The 13,729-nt window shown below is 45.7% G+C and overlaps 1 protein-coding gene across 1 annotated transcript in view; it reads right to left on the reverse strand.

Moving 5' to 3' along the window:
• Positions 1-1,101: 1,101 nt before the first annotated feature.
• The window catches only part of Prpsap1 (phosphoribosyl pyrophosphate synthetase associated protein 1), a 28,235-nt gene continuing 15,607 nt past the window's right edge, over positions 1,102-13,729 (reverse strand). Inside the window, exons 5-10 of the mRNA XM_048365897.1 lie at positions 13,261-13,376; positions 12,436-12,491; positions 11,087-11,232; positions 4,447-4,517; positions 3,335-3,481; positions 1,102-1,978 (exon numbers count right to left, since the gene is read on the reverse strand). Coding sequence (XP_048221854.1) covers positions 1,820-1,978; positions 3,335-3,481; positions 4,447-4,517; positions 11,087-11,232; positions 12,436-12,491; positions 13,261-13,376 — 695 coding nt within the window. The 3' untranslated portion in view covers positions 1,102-1,819. The remainder of the gene's footprint in view (positions 1,979-3,334; positions 3,482-4,446; positions 4,518-11,086; positions 11,233-12,435; positions 12,492-13,260; positions 13,377-13,729) is intronic.

Genomic DNA, 13,729 nt, shown 5'->3' on the forward strand with positions numbered 1-13,729 from the left:
TACTACTCTTGGTTCTCAAGTCAGTAGCTTTTCAGATGAGCGTCAGCTGCTCCGTCTATACTAGCTAAGTAGTCAGCACACGTAGGCTCTCACATGTCACGTCTGATATGTCTAATTTCACCAGTGCCGGGGATGGAACCTGAAGCCAGGGGGCTCTCCTGAGGTGCCCAAGGCTTTCACTGTCTGCGCAAGCTCTGGGGGACTCAGTAGACACCAAAGTAAAACACTTTTAAACCCCTCTACCCTTGGAGATAAAGGTAAACAAAAAAGAAAATGGGAACTGGAAATATAAAAAGAATTTCAGACTTGAAACTTAGCTTCCAAATCCAAACTTCTCCATAACAGAAGATGGAAACCCAGAAAATACGGCATACTATGTCATCTGTTCAAACTAGTAATTAAGAACCGGGTCCCCTGCTCACCCGTACCCCAGCTCTTCCTCCGCCACCACTCATTATTTTCATGGTTGAGTTCTTTGTGCAAGTCTCTCTGTACTTGGACCATTACCAGAAGGCAACTTATTTGTGTGCTGGAAAAGCCAATGTGCTCAAGGTCCTGACTGTGGGCTGGGAACTTTTCTTGGAGATAAAGGGAAGGGATTGAAAGTGGAGGAAACTTCCCCACAGAGAAACACAATTATACAAATAAAGGAATTTCTGAGAGTGCAAAGCAACCCCGGCTCATTTCCCAGCCGCCCCACCTTCCCACAAGGTCTTTCCCTGTCCTGACTTGGTTCAGGACCTGGGGTATACAAAGCTCAGCTTGCTGCACTTGCAATGAGGCTTCCTGACAGGCGGTGAAGACCACACTGCAATGCGGACAGTGAGAGGAAAGCTCAGTTCTAAGTGTGCAGATAATGTTCCATCATGACCACAGGAAACTGACGGCTCACTTCATTTCTCCTGTTAACTTACATCTTCCACAAGGATTTAACTCCCAGTTAGGAAGGGGATGGAACGTAGAAAACTTGTGTCTGAGGTCTGTAGCAGCCTTACACCCTGACCACCCTTTGTTTTGTACCCAGTGCCTTCTACAGTCTGGTTGATGTCAGTCAGTAGCTAGGGGGGATCAGGAAGCTGTGAACCAAGGGAAGAGACCAGAGAGACAAAAAGTCTTTTTATTTGCAACTTCAGAGTAATGCAGTTACCCAGAGATGGGACCTATTTTCTAACTGAAACCTCAAGAGGAGCAGGGACACAAATGTTTGTCTGATGACAGTAGGCACAGCAGTTTCTGTTAGCTTATTTTGTTCTTACTTTTTTGAGGCAGTGTCTCACTATGCAGCCTGGGCTGACTTTAACTTGCTTTGTAGCCCAAGCTGCCTCAAACCTTGATCCTCCTACCTCAGCCTCCCAAATGCTGTGATACAGGTGTAAGCTACCACACCCAGCTGGCACAGTAGTTTCTGAAAGAAAAATAAGATACTCTATATAAAAGACATATAAGCTTGACTAGGGAGAGGACAACTAGGCAAAACCAATGCCAGGGCCATTCCATTCCCTGACCAAGTTCAATATGACACCTGTGATCCCCAGAGCTCAAACACTGGGTGAACAATACAATTAAGCCCTATTCATGAGCAACTAGATTTTCAGCTTCTGTTCAAGAGAGCTTCTGCAAGTTCTGCTAAGGAAGAGGGTAGACACTTAGGGCCTCTTGATTATTCCCTCACGTCTCCCCTGCCTATCTTATTGCCTCCTCCCCAAGCAGTCTGGGTGAGAGACTGCTCAATCCTCCCCTGCCAGCAAACACTGCACATAACCGTGGTGCTCTTCTGTAGTGTTGTTCTCTGCAGTTCCAGGGTCGAGGCACCTGCAGGCTAGTCATCCACTGTGATGTTCCGGAAGAGGTACGCCATGGACTCTCCGTTGTGGATTCTCCGAATTGCTTCAGAAAGAATCAGACTGATATCCACAGTCTTTATCTTGGGACACTGTAGCTTCTGAACCTCATGAGGGACAGTATTTGTTACCACCACCTGGATGGACAGCAGAAGAAAATAAACAGTTACTCTTTAGGGCCACTGTCACCCCTCTGTACATCATCTTTTTTTTTTTTTTTTTTTTTGCCAGTCCTGGGCCTTGGACTCAGGGCCTGAGCACTGTCCCTGGCTTCTTCCCGCTCAAGGCTAGCACTCTGCCACTTGAGCCACAGCGCCGCTTCTGGCCGTTTTCTGTATATGTGGTGCTGGGGAATCGAACCTAGGGCCTCGTGTATCCGAGGCAGGCACTCTTGCCACTAGGCTATATCCCCAGCCCCTGTACATCATCTTGACAATAAAAAAAAAAAAAAAGTTTTGGGTTTTGTTGTTGTTTTTAGTATCTAGGTTCAAACTCAGGGCATTAAGCCTGCTAGAGAGGGCTGAGCAAATGCCTCTTTCCCCTTTGGCTTTTCAATCAGTGCCAGTGCTGGGACTTAAATTCAGGGCCTGAGCACTGTCCCTGAGTTTCTTTACTCAAGACTAGTGCTCTACCACTTCAGCCCTTCAGCCACAGCCCCATTACTGGATTTTTGAGGGTTAATTGGATGTAAGATAAGCCTGGGCCAGGCACTGGTGGCTCACGCCTATAATCCTAGCTACTCAGGAGGCTGGGATCTGAGGATTGTGGTTCAAAGCCAGCCTGGGTAGGAAAGTCCGTGCCTCTTATCTCCAATTAACTACCAAAAAACTGGAAGTGGCACTGTGGCCCAATAGGTAGAATGCTGGCCTTGAGTTGAAGAGCTCAGGGGCAGTGCCCAGACCCAGAATTCAAGCCCCATGACTGACCAAAAAGAAAAAGAAAAAAGCAAAAAAAGATAAGCCTGGGTTGGCTTTGAACTATCATTCTTAGATCTCAGCCTCCTGAGTAGCTAGGATTACAAGTGTGAGCCACTAGTGACCAATTATACTTTTACAGACTAAACCAGCTCCACACAAGGGAAAGGTTAGATGGCTCAGAACATAAAAAGAACTCAGGGTTGGAGATGTGGCTCAACTGGTAGAGTGCTAATCAATGAGCAAAAGCGTTAGTTACCAAGTTTGAATCTTGATTAAAAAAAAAAAAAAAAGAGCATAGAACTCAAGTCCTGGGAAATGTTGTGGGTTAGACAGAGCTATAGTGAGCCCCAGCTCCATGCAAGGAAGAATTCGAGTCTCAAATGTTACTGGAGTGTCAAATTACAGTAAAGAATGCAAGTGACAAGTACATACAGATGTGTCTGTCAACAAAGCTGCTAGCTTTAAGCAAGAGATTAAGCAGCTAATGACCAGTGGAGTCCTTTCTCATTCACAGAAAGCACAGCAGCAAGTCCTAACTCAGGCTGCACGGTCCAAGCCCTTCCAGCACACACAGACCTCATCAATGGAGGACTCCTCAATCAGGAGGGGGGCGTCAGCGGACAGGATGCCATGCGTGGCCATGACATAGATCTTGTAAGCACCTCTCTCCTTCAGGATCTCTGCAGCAGCGACAAAACTCTCCACATCGTCGATGATGTCATCCTGCAAGAGGAACCAGTGCCACAGGGCTGCCCTCTCCCAGCCCATGGAGACCATCACCCGGCTGCATTTTGTTTGGAAGGGTTTCTGTGTTAAGGCTGAACATCCAGGGATGGCAGCAGAGGCTGCTCTGGGGACTTCTTGCCAGCGTGTATGACGTGGAAGCTGGAGCTGAGGACTGGTCCCACAGAACCAACGACCAATTACTGCTTTCAAGGAGAAAGTCACATGAGAGGAAGACAGAAAAGTGGGCACTGCAAATGTCCCATGGCCTTCTAGCCAGGAAAGCATTTGCAAGTACAGCAGGCTGGGAATATGGCCTAGTGGCAAGAGTGCTTGCCTCGTACACATCAAGCCTCAGCACCACATATACAGAAAATGCCAGAAGGGGCGCTGTGACTCAAGTGGCAGAGTGCTAGCCTTGAGCACAAAGAAGCCAGGGACAGTGCTCAGGCCCTGAGTCCAAGCCCCAGGACTGGCAAAAAAAAAAAAAAAAAAAAGCCTAGTAGCAAGAGTGCTTACCTCATATACATGAAGCCCTGGGTTCGATTCCCTAGCACCACCAGAAGTGGTGCTGTGGCTCAAGTGGCAGAGTGCTAGCCTTGAGCAAAAAGAAGCCAGGGACAGTGCTCAGGCCCGGAGTCCAAGCCCCAGGACTGGCCAAAAAAAAAAAAAAAAAAAAAAGTACAGCAAGCATGTCAGTGCAAAGCCGGCCTGCACTGGGATTCCTGGACCCCATCAGTAACAAACAGGACAGCTCGCCTTTATTTTGTCTCATGCCTCTGAAGCTATGATGCTCAATTCCTAGGGGAGATTTAGCTCTTTTGATCTGCTTGTTTACCTAAGAAGTCCTGCTGCTTTACCTAGTGGAATTTGGGTGAGAAAGGATGGATGGACCCATGGAAATCCATCATTGTTTCTAGAAACACAGCCCCAGAGTGGACAACTGCAAGGAGAGAGCTACATACCACGATAATGGCGATGCGCCCCCCGACATCTCCCACCACTGTGATTGGCGGCTTCTCTTTGGCCATCATCACTATAGCAAAACAAACAAAACACAAGACCCAGTTACCCCATGTTGCAGAATAAATATAGTCACAAGCAAATGTCTGCAGCACAGACCACAGGCACAGCATGGCACAACACACAGATTCCCCTCCACCACCTGAGGTGGCTCAGCTGACAGCCGTTTGGAGCGGCATGAGTACCCACAGCAGCAGAGGAAAGCCCTGCAGGTGATCTTATACTTCCCAGTAGCCTGGGTAAAAAATAAAACAAAAAGGTGAAATTGATAGGTCTTATTCTACCTGCGATATCAAATATTTATCCTTTCAACATATAATCAGTACAGGGCTGGGGATATGGCCTAGTGGCAAGAGTGCCTGCCTCATATACATGAGGCCCTGGGTTCGATTCCCCAGCACCACATATACAGAAAATGGCCAGAAGTGGCGCTGTGGCTCAAGTGGCAGAGTGCTAGCCTTGAGCAAAAAAAAAGAAGCCAGGGACAGTGCTCAGGCCCTCAGTCCAAGGCCCAGGACTGGCCAAAAAAAAAAAAAAAAAAAAAAAAAAGATTAAATTGGTAATAAAGAAGGACAAATATTAGTAATTATTCAGCTTCATGATTTAACAAGTAATTCTAGCAGATTCCAAGCAACAGGATTGGTATACAGAGCTTGCATCCTGGTATACAATGTATATACCTTTGGTATGAAGTCACCTATACAGAGCTTGCATCCTGGTATACAATGTGTACCCTTGATATAAAATCACCAGTGGTTCCCTTCCCAGAGCAGCAAAATCAAATGAAAAAATATTTAGAACTCTTTTTTTGATGCTAGTCCTGAGACTTGAGCTCAGGGCTTTTGTACTCAAAGCTAGTACTCAACCACTTGTGCCAGAGCCCTACTTCTGGCTTTTTTTTTTTTTTTTTGGGCCAGCCCTGGGCCTTGAACTCAGGGCCTGAGCACTGTCCTTGACTTCTTTTCTCAAGGCTAGCACTCTGCCACTTGAGCCACAGTGCCACTTCTGGCCGTTTTCTGTATATGTGGTGCTGGGGAATTGAACCCAGGACCTCATGTATACAAGGTGAGCACTCTTGCCACTAGGCTATATCCCCAGCCCTACTTCTGGCTTTTTTGTGCTCTCTCTCTCTCTCTCACGCACGCTCTCTCTCTCTCTCCACACACACACACACGGCTAGTGCTCAACCACTTGTGCCAGAGCCCTAATTCTGGTTTTTTTGTGCGCACTCTCTACACGCACGCACGCGCGCACACACACACACACACACAGTCTCATAGACCTTTCCTTCCTGGGCTGGCTTCAAACCACAAGCCTTAGATCTCACCCTCCTGAGTAGTTAGCATTACAGGTGTGAGCCACCAGTGCCCAGCTTTCCAGCTTTGCTTTTCACTGGTTATTTTGGACATGAGAGCCTAGAGATTTTTTTTTTTTTTTTTTGCCTAGAATGGGCTTGAAGTGCCATCCTTCCTGACCTCAGTCTCCTGAGCAGTTAGGATTACTGGTGTGAGCCACTCGTCTAGGTCACAGCACTACTTTGCTGGCAGTTTTTTTTGTCTAGTGAGACAGTTTCCCTACGTTGTCCAGGCTGGTCTCATCATCATCCTCCCTTAGCCTTCTGAGTGCTGGGATCTCTCATCCCAGAAATAGGAACGATTTCTTGAACCTGAGATGCCAAGAAAGCTCTGTATACAACCATCAGCTAGCTGGGCGTGGCACACACCTGTGACCCCAGCATTCTAGAGGTTAAAGCAGGAAGATGGAGAGCTAGAGGCCAGCCTAGGCTAGCAAGTCTCTCCAAAAAACTAAAACCAAAACCCAGACAAAAGAGCAATAGGAATTAGACTCTGCTTGAGGAGTTTTCATGTTTACTTTTCTGTAACCTGTATCTCCCTCCAAAACTACTATTGGTCTAAAAGGAAAAAACAAAAACAAAAACCCTAAAGCCCAGCTCCAACCAAGGCCAAGAAGTCTCTCCCTAGTCTCTTCCTTTTACCTCAGAGTCTGATAAACTAAACACATAATTTGGTGGCTTGTAAAAAACAGAGAGGCTTTATTACAGGGTAGAAAAAATAATGAGCACTTCACAGGCCAAAAATGCCAACAACTTCCAATAGCTCATTCAGAAAAGGAACTGCTCAAAATCCTACTTTCCATATTTATGATGATGGTCAAGGGCAGAGGATGCTGAAACTTCCCTGTTTAAGATCCTGCTCTTTTGTCAAAGCCCACTCAGTTAAGAACAAAATGAAGCCAGGTAATGGTGGCTCTTGCCTGTAATCCTAGCTACTCAGAAGGCTGAGATCTGAGGATCACAGTTCAAAGCAGCCCAGGCAGGAAAGTCTGTGGGACTTTTATCTCCAATTAACCACCAGGAAATCGAAAGTGGCACTGTGGATCAAGTGGTAGAGCACTACTAGCTTTGAGCTAAAAAGCTCAGGGACAGCACCCAGGCTCAGAGTTCAAGCCCCACAACCGACAAAAAAATTAAAAATTAAAAATTAATTAGTTAATAAAAATATCAGCTATGGTAAAAATGTTTTCTCTTTCCTTCTTCATTACAAAAGAACTAAGAAACTGTTTTCCACTTTTTACAACACTGGATTTTGACAATAAGGGCATTTTTTCCCAAGTAAAATATAGCTGCATTATGAAAAAGTGCAAGCATACTTCTCCAGCACAATGCCCATGTGTACACATGAACGCCTTTACTCTCCATGTTGCTAGCTAGCCACACTTTCCTCTGCCAGAACAAAGACAAAGCAGGCTGTGAGGAATTAGCCACTGAGATCCTGGTACGTGTCTAGACCACAGAAATGCCAACCTCATCAAAGAAATGTCAACTTTATCAATAGATCAACACTAGAGAGACAGGGAAACACCTGAGCCTGCAGAAATGCAGCTGAACTGACAGCCTCACGCTCCTACAGAAAGGGAGGGAGGGAGCAAAGGGAGGGAGGGAGGGAAGGAAGGAAGGAAGGAAGGAAGGAAGGAAAGAAGAGAGGGAGGGAGGAAAGGAAAGAGGGAGGGCTAGGAATGTGGCTTAGTGGTAGAGTGCTTGCCTAGCATGCAAGAAGCCCTGGGTTCAATTCCTCAGTACCACATAAATAAAAAAGGCTGGAAGTGAAGCTGTGGTTAGCCTCAAGCACAGAGAGAGACTCAGGGACAGAGCCCAGGCCTGAGTTCAAGGCCCAGGACCACCAATAGAACAAAACAAACAAACAATGGAGGGCTGGAGGTATAACTCAGGTGGTGGTAGTGTGTCAGCCAATGAGTGATAGCAAGCATCAGATAGTGAGTTTGAGTCTGGTCTTGGACAATTATAAAACAAGGGATGTGATTTGAAGACAAAGAGGACATTTACAGTCTGTGACACTATTACCTACAAAGGGAAAAAGTGGTAACTAACTTCCAGTTGGAAACCTGCCAGACACCACTTTAACCAAGAGACCCAAGTCAACCTCACCAGCAAAAAGGATGCATCACATGTTTCCTGTGACATTCCTGCATCTAAGCATGAGGACACAAACAAGTTCCAATTAAGGAGTAGTCTGTAAAGTAACTGGCCTGCACTGTCCTAAGCATCGAGGTCAGCTGAGACAAAGCATAGAGAAGCCGCTCCAGACTACACTACACCAGACTGAAGAGAAATAAACAAGGGCTGAATGCAATCTGCAGTCCCGGATCAGGACCTGGGCCAGAAATCATTTTTTCTTTTGTTCCGAAGGACACTGGCAAAACTTGGATAAGGTCTGTGCTTAGATAATAGTATTGTAACAACCGGAGTTTCCTGAGTATGAAAATTAGAAAGTGGTTATGTAAGAGTGTTTTGTATTTAGGCAATATACACTCAGCATTGTCTCTAGCTCACTCTCAAATAGTACAAAAAATAGAGATGTAAATATTAGATTTGGGGACTTAGTGTGGACTACAATTAGTAAAAATTTCTTTCTTCCTTTTTTCCTTTTTTGGCATTGTTGAGGTTTGAATTCAGGGCCTTGCATTTGCTAGGCAGATGCTTTACTACTTGAGTCATACTACTCCTAGCCCCCTTGTACTCCTTATTTTTTTGTATGTGCCAGTTATCAGGGCTTGAACTCAGGGCCTTGTGCTCTTACAGCTAGCACTCTACCACCTGAGCCATGCCTCTAGTTCCAGTTTTTAGCTGGTTAAGCAAAAAAAAAAAAAAAAGTCTTTTATCTTGGACTTGTCTGTCCTAGCTGGCTTTCAGCTGAGATCCTCAGATCCCAACGGCTTGAGTAGTGAGGATTACATGCGTGATCTAAGGGTCCCTGTCTCCTGTGTTCTTCTTTAGCCTTTTCTCTAGGTCTGAGGTTAGTTCAAAATTAAAAGCTAATAGGATAAGGAAGCACAGATCCTACTGGCAGTATGAAGGGTAATATGAGTCCCTAAATGGACAGCACAGAATCAACTCTTTTTTTTTTGGCCAGTCCTGGGCCTTGGACTCAGGGCCTGAGCACTGTCCCTGGCTTCTTCCCGCTCAAGGCTAGCACTCTGCCACCTGAGCCACAGCGCCCCTTCTGGCCGTTTTCCATATATGTGGTGCTGGGGAATCGAACCGAGAGCTTATGTGTAGGAGGCAAGCACTCTTGCCACTAGGCCATACTCCCAGCCCCAGAATCAACTCTTGACGTGTGAGAAAGGATCAATGTGTGTTATCATGACAGCATTGTTTCTCACAGCCAAAGCCTAAAATAACCTATATACCATCAATAAGGGACTAATAATGATAGATTTGGAAAACTATGAGTGAAAGACTCAGAAATCTGCCTTATAAAGGAGTTTATGAATGAACAAAGCAAGACAGTGGTAAGGAATGCCAGTAATCACAGCATTCAGGAAGGAGGCAGAGGCCAACCTGAATTAAATAGAGCTCCAGTTTGAGGATTGCCTGAGACACTTAAAAAAATATGCCTCAAAAAATAACCAAAGAGGGCTGGGAATATTCCCAGCTTAGTGGCAAGAGTGCTTGCCTCGTACACACAAAGCCCTGGGTTCTATTCCTCAGCACCACATACATAGAAAACGGCCAGAAGTGGTGCTGTGGCTCAAGTGGCAGAGTGCTAGCCTTGAGCAAAAAAAAGAAGCCAGGGACAGTGCTCAGGCCCTGAGTTGAAGGGGCCAGGACTGGCAAAAAACAACAACAACAACAAAGAGAGTGGGCTAGGAATGTGGCCTAGCGGTAGAGTGCTTGCCTAGCATGCACAAAGCCCTGGGTTCGACTCCTCAGCACCACATAACAGAAAAGGCCAGAAGTATTGCTGTGGCAGAAGCCAGGGACAGTGCTCAGGCCTTGAGTTCAAGCCCCAGGACTGGCAAAAAAAAAAATAAGTAAATAACCAAAGAGAAAGAAACAGAGAGAGACAGAGGCAGACAAACCACGAACAAAATTATAAATCTATTCCTTTTTTTCAGTGTGGGGCTTGAACTCAGGGGCCTGGGCATAGTCCCAGACCTTTTTTGCTCAAGGCTAGCACTCTACCACTTTTTTTTTTTTTTGCCAGTCCTGGGGCTTGGACTTAGGGCCTGAGCGCTGTCCCTGGCTTCTTCTTGCTCAAGGCTAGCACTCTGCCACTTGAGCCACAGCACCACTTCTGGCCGTTTTCTGTATATGTGGTGCTGGGGAATCGAACCTAGGGCCTCGTGTATCCGAGGCAGGCACTCTTGCCACTAGGCCATATCCCCAGCCCAGCACTCTACCACTTTGAGTCATAGTACCACTTCTGGTTTTCTGGTGATTAACTGGAGATGAGAGTCCCACAGATTTTCCTGCCCAGGTTGGATATGAAATGCGATCCTTCGATCTCAGCCTCCTGATCAGCTAGGAGCCACCAGTGCAAGGCTTACTTATTTTCTTATATAGAGAGATGCAAGGGAGATAAATAGGGCAAAACTCTGAGGATGCTCCTCTGAAGTGGAGTGGGACGAGTACTCACTATTTCTCCATCCTATTAGTGCTCTAGATGGTTCTGAAGTATGGCTAATAAGATTCTAACCAGAAATAATTTCCTTGTTCTCAAAACCTTGGACCTATCTGCCAGTGTAAATGCTTGTTTGTGTCACTCAAAGTCCATGGAAGTAAACAGATTCCACAGTGCTGGATTATTAACAGCAAGAGAATAGGAATCAGGTCAAAGAGCTACATTACATTACTAAGCAAATGCTGAAGTTGCCCCATGGCCAAAGCCCAATTTCTAATCATCAGATCATCACGCTCTCACCACCTTACCAAAATGTGAAGTCTTTGGACTTCAGACACACAGACACACACACACACAGACACACCCACCCACCCCTTGCTTACTAAAGCAAACAAACATTCAACATTTTCTGAAAGCTAAATCTACCCTGATTATTGCAAATGTCCTTATACAGTCTACAAATATGCGTAACACATACTATTTCCTTTACAAAGATGAAGGAAATACCATGTGATTGTTTAAAAAGAGCAAAACAAGCAAAAAGGCAAGCCAGCACAGGTCCCACACAGGTGTTGACTCCCAGCCACTTGTGCTGGAGAAAGTGTTCACTTGGTGAATCAGGAGTCAGGGTGAAGCTTACGAGGCAGCTCCAGGCCAGGGTGCACAGTGGCATTCTTCACCATCGGCGGGGAGTGCCGCCCATCGTCCATGTCCAGCTCTGTGCACTGAGCTTCCCCGTGGATCACTGCCAACCCCAGGCGTAGCCTCTCCGCATAGGACTGGGCCCTATGAGCAATTAGAAGAGCAATAGGTGATGGTGGTGACAGCTGATAGCACTACTGTCACACTACTCTTCAGAAGATGAACATACACCATCAGCTCTCTAAAGGCACACAGTGGAATTCTTTCTATAAACTAGGCCAGAATGGAGATGGCTCGGAGCACAGGAGCTGAGTTCTGAATCTAGATCATTTTGGTCCTATCTTTGATTTTTTTGTTTCCTTTTTTTATGGTCCAATGACAATATTCCTCTTTGGAAGAATTTTGGTCAAAATTTGAGCAAGCAGGGCATGGCGGCTCATGTCTGTAGTCCTAGGAGGCTGAGATCTGAGAACTGGGTTCAAAGCCTGCCCAGACAGGCTGCCCTGTGAGACTGTTTTTGGTTAGTTGTGGGGCTTGAACTCAGGGCTTAGGCGCTGACTCGGGCTCTTTTGTTTTGGTTGCCAGTCCTGGGCCTTGGACTCAGGGCCTCAGCACTGTCCCTGGCTTCTTTTTGCTCAAGGCTAGCACTCTGCCACTTGAGCCACAGCGCCACTTCTGGCTTTTTTCTATATATGTGGTGCTGAGGAATCGAACCCAGGGCTTCATGTATACAAGGCAAGCACTTTACCACTAGGCCACATTCCCAGCCCTTGGAGTTTTTTTGCTCAAGGCTAGTGCTCTACTACTTTGAGCCACTGCTCCATTTCTAGTTTTCTGGTGGTTAATTGGAGATAGAGTCTCACCGACTTTCCTTGCCAGGGCTGACTTTGAATGGCGCTCTTCAGACCTCAGCCTCCTGAGTAGTTAGGATTATGGGCGTGAACCATCAGCGCCCAGTTGTGAGACCTGTGGCAGAGCACTATCTTTGAGCAAAAAAATGAAAAACTAAGGGACAACACCCAGGCCCTGAGTTCAAGCCTCAGGACCAGCACCTCCCCCCCCCCCCAAATAAAAAAATCTCTAAAACTTCTGAAAAATGCTCCTGGCCAGTTTTCCATCTCCTGAGACTCTGAAGGGAGAGCTTTGTTTTCTCCCACAAGAAAACTCAGTAACTCAGCACTGCACCACGCTGTCTGCAGGCTGGAGACAAAGCCAGGGTGAGGATGTAATGATGGTGATGGGACTTGGAGTTCTGACTGCCAAACTGCAGCAGACCCTGATCCCCTAACAGCAATTCTGATTTCACAAGCACCCAGACGGGATTTTTATACATGCCTGGTTTATTACCTTTTCGCAGCATCAGGAGACTTAGCCACAATGACTGCATTTCTGTAGTTTGGAATCTAGATTTGGAGGAAAAAGAGAATATGCGGAGTTATTTAAAAAAAAGAATGAATACCTGGACATTTGCATACACGTTTTCTTCTTCATGTAGTAATGTATACTAGTAATCAAATACACTAGAATTGCATCCACGTATTTAAATTTTTCATCATTTACCAATTAACATGATTTCAAAAGTACTACTAACATCTAGAGGGTCAAAAATAATTCTTAGCTGGGGGCTGGTGACTCATGCCTGTAATCCTAGCTACTCAGGAGGCTGAGATCTGAAGATCAAAGTTGGAAGCCAGCCCAGGCAGGTAAGAATGTGAGCTTTATTACCAAAGACAAAATCCAGACCTATGGCTCAAATAGTAGAGTACTAGCTTTGAGCAAAAAAGCTCAGAGACAGCACTCAAGCCCTGAGTTCAAACCCCAGGAAAAAATTGGGGATTTAGCTCAATGGAACAGCACTTGCCGGGCAAGCACAAGGCCCTGAGTTCAGTCCTCAGCTCTGAAAAACAAAACCAAACTAAGGAACAGCATCAAACAAAACCAAACCCTCAATCCAAAGAAACAACCAATTGCTAACAGTGCAGTGAAGGAATTTGCTCTAATTGTCTTCTAAAAGTCTGATGCACTGTGACTAAGTGCTGAGTCTATCTGGCTTCAGCAGCTTCCACTCAGGGAAAGCTCATTCCATGTGCCTCTCAATAGTGAAATCTGATACCAGAGGTACTAAGTGGGATCTCTTGGAGGGCAAAGGGGAGTTTGCTGGTGGCTCCTCACTTCTTCCTGGATATACTGAAGCAGGAAAGGTGAGGCTCTAAGGTTGTCCACGGGAAAGCTGAAAAAGCCTTGTATTTCCTTTTGGTGAAGATCCATAGTGATAATGTGAGTTAAACCTGAAATTTTAAAACAAAAAATTACAAAGTTCTCCCCTACAAGTCCATGGCTACAGTGGACACAAATGTAGATGCTCATCTCTCTCTTCCTACCACACTGAAGCAAGTGGCCCCGTGACTCGCAGTGTAGTTACAGACTTCATTATTAACCTTAATAAAACTTAATGAAGTGAAGAATAAGTTCAGCCTAATACCAAGGAGCCAGGACCTTCCAGAGAAGAAAGACCTAAAGAGACCTAAGACCTAAAGGAGAGGCATGCTCTCTCTCCAATTATGAAAAATTTCAAATAGATAAAAGAAAATCAGATAGAAGCTCCAAGATGAACATGGAATTAATAAATACCAAAGCAACA

This window comes from Perognathus longimembris, chromosome 17 (assembly GCF_023159225.1).
Source record: "Perognathus longimembris pacificus isolate PPM17 chromosome 17, ASM2315922v1, whole genome shotgun sequence".
NCBI lineage: Eukaryota > Metazoa > Chordata > Mammalia > Rodentia > Heteromyidae > Perognathus > Perognathus longimembris.